The 3,787-nt window shown below is 41.9% G+C and overlaps 1 protein-coding gene across 4 annotated transcripts in view; it reads right to left on the bottom strand.

Moving 5' to 3' along the window:
- Robo1 (roundabout guidance receptor 1) overlaps window positions 1-3,787 on the bottom strand; it is a 423,922-nt gene that overhangs the window by 6,927 nt on the left and 413,208 nt on the right. For all 4 annotated transcript variants that reach the window (XM_023724107.1, XM_023724108.1, XM_004639080.2 and 1 more), the window contains one exon: window positions 2,797-3,105. In XM_023724107.1, the coding sequence (XP_023579875.1) occupies window positions 2,797-3,105 (309 nt within the window). The remainder of the gene's footprint in view (window positions 1-2,796; window positions 3,106-3,787) is intronic.

Below are 3,787 nucleotides of genomic sequence, written 5' to 3'. Positions count from 1 at the left end.
AGAAGAAGAAGAAGAAGAAGAAGAAGAAGAAGAAGAAGAAGAAGAAGAAGAAGAAGAAGAAGAAGAAGAAGAAGAAGAAGACTGGTAAAATAGCTCAGTGGATTAAAGCACCTGCAAGGAGGTGCAGGGGCCAGCATTCGATCCCCAGGCCTGCTGTGGCAGCCCTGCCCCCAGGGCATGCTGAGACATTGATGGAGACTGGGCAGGTGGCATGCGCCCGTAATCCCAACTCTTGGGAGGCTGTAAACAGGCAGATCACTATGAGTCCGATCTAGTAATGAGACACTGAACACCCTGTAGACCCTTCCCTAAAAATACAAAAAAAAAAAATTTGTTTTAATAAAGGCTGAGTGCAAAGGCCCTGAGTCCAAAGCCCAGTGCCATAAAAATAAACAACAAATAAACAAAGTAACAAATTTTTTGAACTTTGAGTTGTAGGGATGTCACTGGGGCTTATGGTGATCCACTTGAGATACCCGAGGGAAAGGCACAACTGTATTTTTCACTTGCTGCACTAAGAGTACAGACTTCAGGCCCAGGACAAATTGAAACTGCTCACTATGTGGAAGGGGCTCAGCAAAATAACTAAGCAGATGACCACAAGAAATCATCTTACGAAGATACAATTTACAAAGATCTAACAAAGGGCTCCCATCCTTGCCAAGATTCACTCTCCTGGCACTTTTCTCTAACTCCATCCATCAGCTTCCTTTTCTTGCATCTCTTCCTCTTACATGGCTTCTCCTCCTTTGGCTGTATCACTCCATTCCAGTTCCAACATGTCCACTGATCTGGCCTCCTGCACACCCTGCCCAAGCCTCTCCTCCTCCCCTCAAACTCCTGGCAAGCTTTTGCCAATCACTTCTGAGATCTCTGTTCAGCTGTCTTGTACAGTCTCGCTCCTATTCTGACTGCTGCCTTAAGAAGGTTTGTTAATATTGCCACGGACGGCACAGTCCAAAATATCTTCCCTGTGCATTAGCATTGATATTTTACCTCTTAGGCATTTTATACAATTCTGGGGAGAATTTCCTCACTCCTATTTTCTAGAAACTTATTTTGTGGGAGCATGGGGGGTGGAACCCACGTATCAAGCGTATGCGCAAGCCCACCACCGAGCTACAGCCCCAGCCCTAGGATATTATTTTGAGTATCTTGGGAATCTCCAGGCTGGGTACTGTCAGTTCCCTTTACAAAACATAGATTTTCTTCCCACCATCTAACTAGGATGGTCCCCAACAAGTGGCGACATCTTGTGATGTTTCACAAGAATCTATTTGGCCATTGGTACTTCTGTTTGCAAATTTAATTCTTTTCATAATTTCAGTCACAAATCAAGTTGGAGGAGCACCAAATCAATGCGTGTTGACTTCGTGGGCAAATATGATTCAGCTCTTGTGCAACTCGGTTCGCAACTCGTTGCAGACATTCGTAAGCTAAGGTGCCACTGTACCGTTCTCTTCCTGCCATTGCAATCACTAACTTCACCTTTGTAGCTTAAATTTAGCTTCCTGTATTTAAGCTAGAGCAAGAAAATGGGTACAAACTGGACTTTCCTTTTGTTCTGCCCCCCAGAGAATGGGCTGCCAAGCGCTTGCCAGCTTATCCCTGCCGCTGTTTGGCTTTCATCATTTGCACAAGTATTTTCTCTGTGTTGCTGGTTCTAAAGTCCACCATCCACTTAAAATTTTTCTCATCATCTTTCATTCTAGTGATGAGAATCGCCACATTCTTAGTGACTTTCTTTGTTCTTGGATTTTTTTTTTGGGGGGGGCAGCATTTTTGTCAATTCATTTTTTTTTTTTTTCTCCATGAAACATGCTTTTTTTCTGCATTGGTTAGTATAATTGTGTTTCATCAGTCATCCATGGCCGCACAATGAGTACCTGAATAACTTCTGTGCTATTTCAGCTTACATTGTAGCACTTCACTAGGTATCAGGTCCTCCCGGGACTGTCTCTAAAATGCCTATCTAGGCTATGTTGTCTTTTTCATTCCTATTGTCTTAATTCAGAGCTGTAAAATTTTGTGCCTAGGTTATTTCTGTGGTGTTCTACCTGATTCCAGTCTCTACATTCACTGGAGCTAATTTTCTAAATATTGGATTATGTCATTTCTCATCCAATTCTTTTCTGGTTTACCACTGCCTATGTCATAAATTTCAAACTCTTTAGAACAGTATCACTGGTTTTCTCAATTTAGTGATTTTTTTTTAACTTTTACCTTAAGCATTCTATTCTCCAGTCAAACTGGAGACCTCTTAAAACCAAATACACATTTTCACACACACATATTCTTTTCTGAACCCATTTTCTTTACCTGATATGTTCTTCTTGCAGCCTATTTGAACTCATATATTCCTTTAAAATACAATTGAAGTGGCACCTCAAGAGGGAATCATTGTCTTGGAAGTAACTGTATTATAATTATTGCAGCATATACCTGCTTCCTTTATTAGAGAACAAATTTCAACCTTTCTTTTTTGTCCTTTAAATGTATTTTGGTGCAGAGTCTACAGGGTCTCACTACACAGATCAGACTCATAGTGATCTTCTTAATTTCAGCCTCTCCAGCACTGGGATTACAAGCACGCCTTACCACGCCCAGTCCCAGCACACCCTGGGGGGCAGGGTCTCCCATCTGAGCCTCAAACAGGCCTTTAGTCTCCTGAGCTATCTGGCCAGCCGGTAGAGAACAAATTTCTTAATCTTATCACTTTTCATTGGCCCTGTAAGCCTAATTGTGCTTTGCAAGCCATGTTGGGCTGAGCTTATCTGCTACTAAATAAAGAGGTACCTTGGATGAGATGCGCCTTTGTTGGGGGAAGGTCGCGCTTGGCCACCTTGCTGCCGCGTCCTTTCCCATCATTTTGCTGCTCCTGTGCTTCTCTGGCATCACCTGGATTTGTTCTCGGGTCGCCAACTTGTCTTCCATCCAGTGCTTCTCTGCCCTTGTAGTTGCCTCCCTTTCTATCTGACGATCTATCTGTTCTGGCTTCTATTGAAGGGAGTTTGGGCACCACTACAGGGCGTACCTCCAGCTGGGCCTTGGACTGGATGGTGGGTGATTTAATAGAAGGTGGTGGCACAGGAGGCGGTGGAAGATCTAAAAAGAAGCATATGAAATACTATAAAAGTCTGCCAGTTATAAAATCATCAAAATTTAGGATTATCCTTTTGGTCACACTTAACTGTGGCACACCGTTCCTTAAATTAGTACAGCAACTCAAGGCAGTCAAAAAGTAAACACAACCATTTTAACATACTGTTATCTAGCATAGGATTACTGAAAGCTAAAACTGGGATATAGTGGTTATCCACTTTGGGGACAGTGACAACTGTGTGCAAAGTAAGTACTTTACCTTCTCTGATCCCAACCACATCACAGCTTCCAAACTGAATCCAGCATAATGTTGATTATCCCAGATGCAAAACTTTGCACTGTTACACCATGACTTCAAATTGCTTGAGGCAGGCACTTAAATTGGGACTTAGCTGCCCTCTCTAATTTAACCTAAATTATTTTTTACTTTGTAGCCAATGAAGAGCCACATAAATTTTCAGTTATTTTCAGTTTCACAAACATCATCAGAACCAGAAGCTAATGCTTTTAGAGTAAAATTTTCTGGTTTAGTCTTCTTACCATTACTTCGTTTGGTTACAGGTTCACAACTTATCGCGCTTTGATGAGCTCAATTCATTCTATATGCATCCAGAGATTTGCACGAGACACTCACTAGGTTGCATACAGGTTCATTTTCTTTTTTCTTCTTTTTTTTTTCATTTAT

This window comes from Octodon degus, unplaced genomic scaffold, assembly GCF_000260255.1.
Source record: "Octodon degus isolate 3935 unplaced genomic scaffold, OctDeg1.0 scaffold00106, whole genome shotgun sequence".
In the NCBI taxonomy this organism is placed as follows: Eukaryota; Metazoa; Chordata; class Mammalia; order Rodentia; family Octodontidae; genus Octodon; species Octodon degus.
Note: the sequence above shows the minus strand (reverse complement) of the source record. Positions and strands in the feature narration are given on the sequence as shown.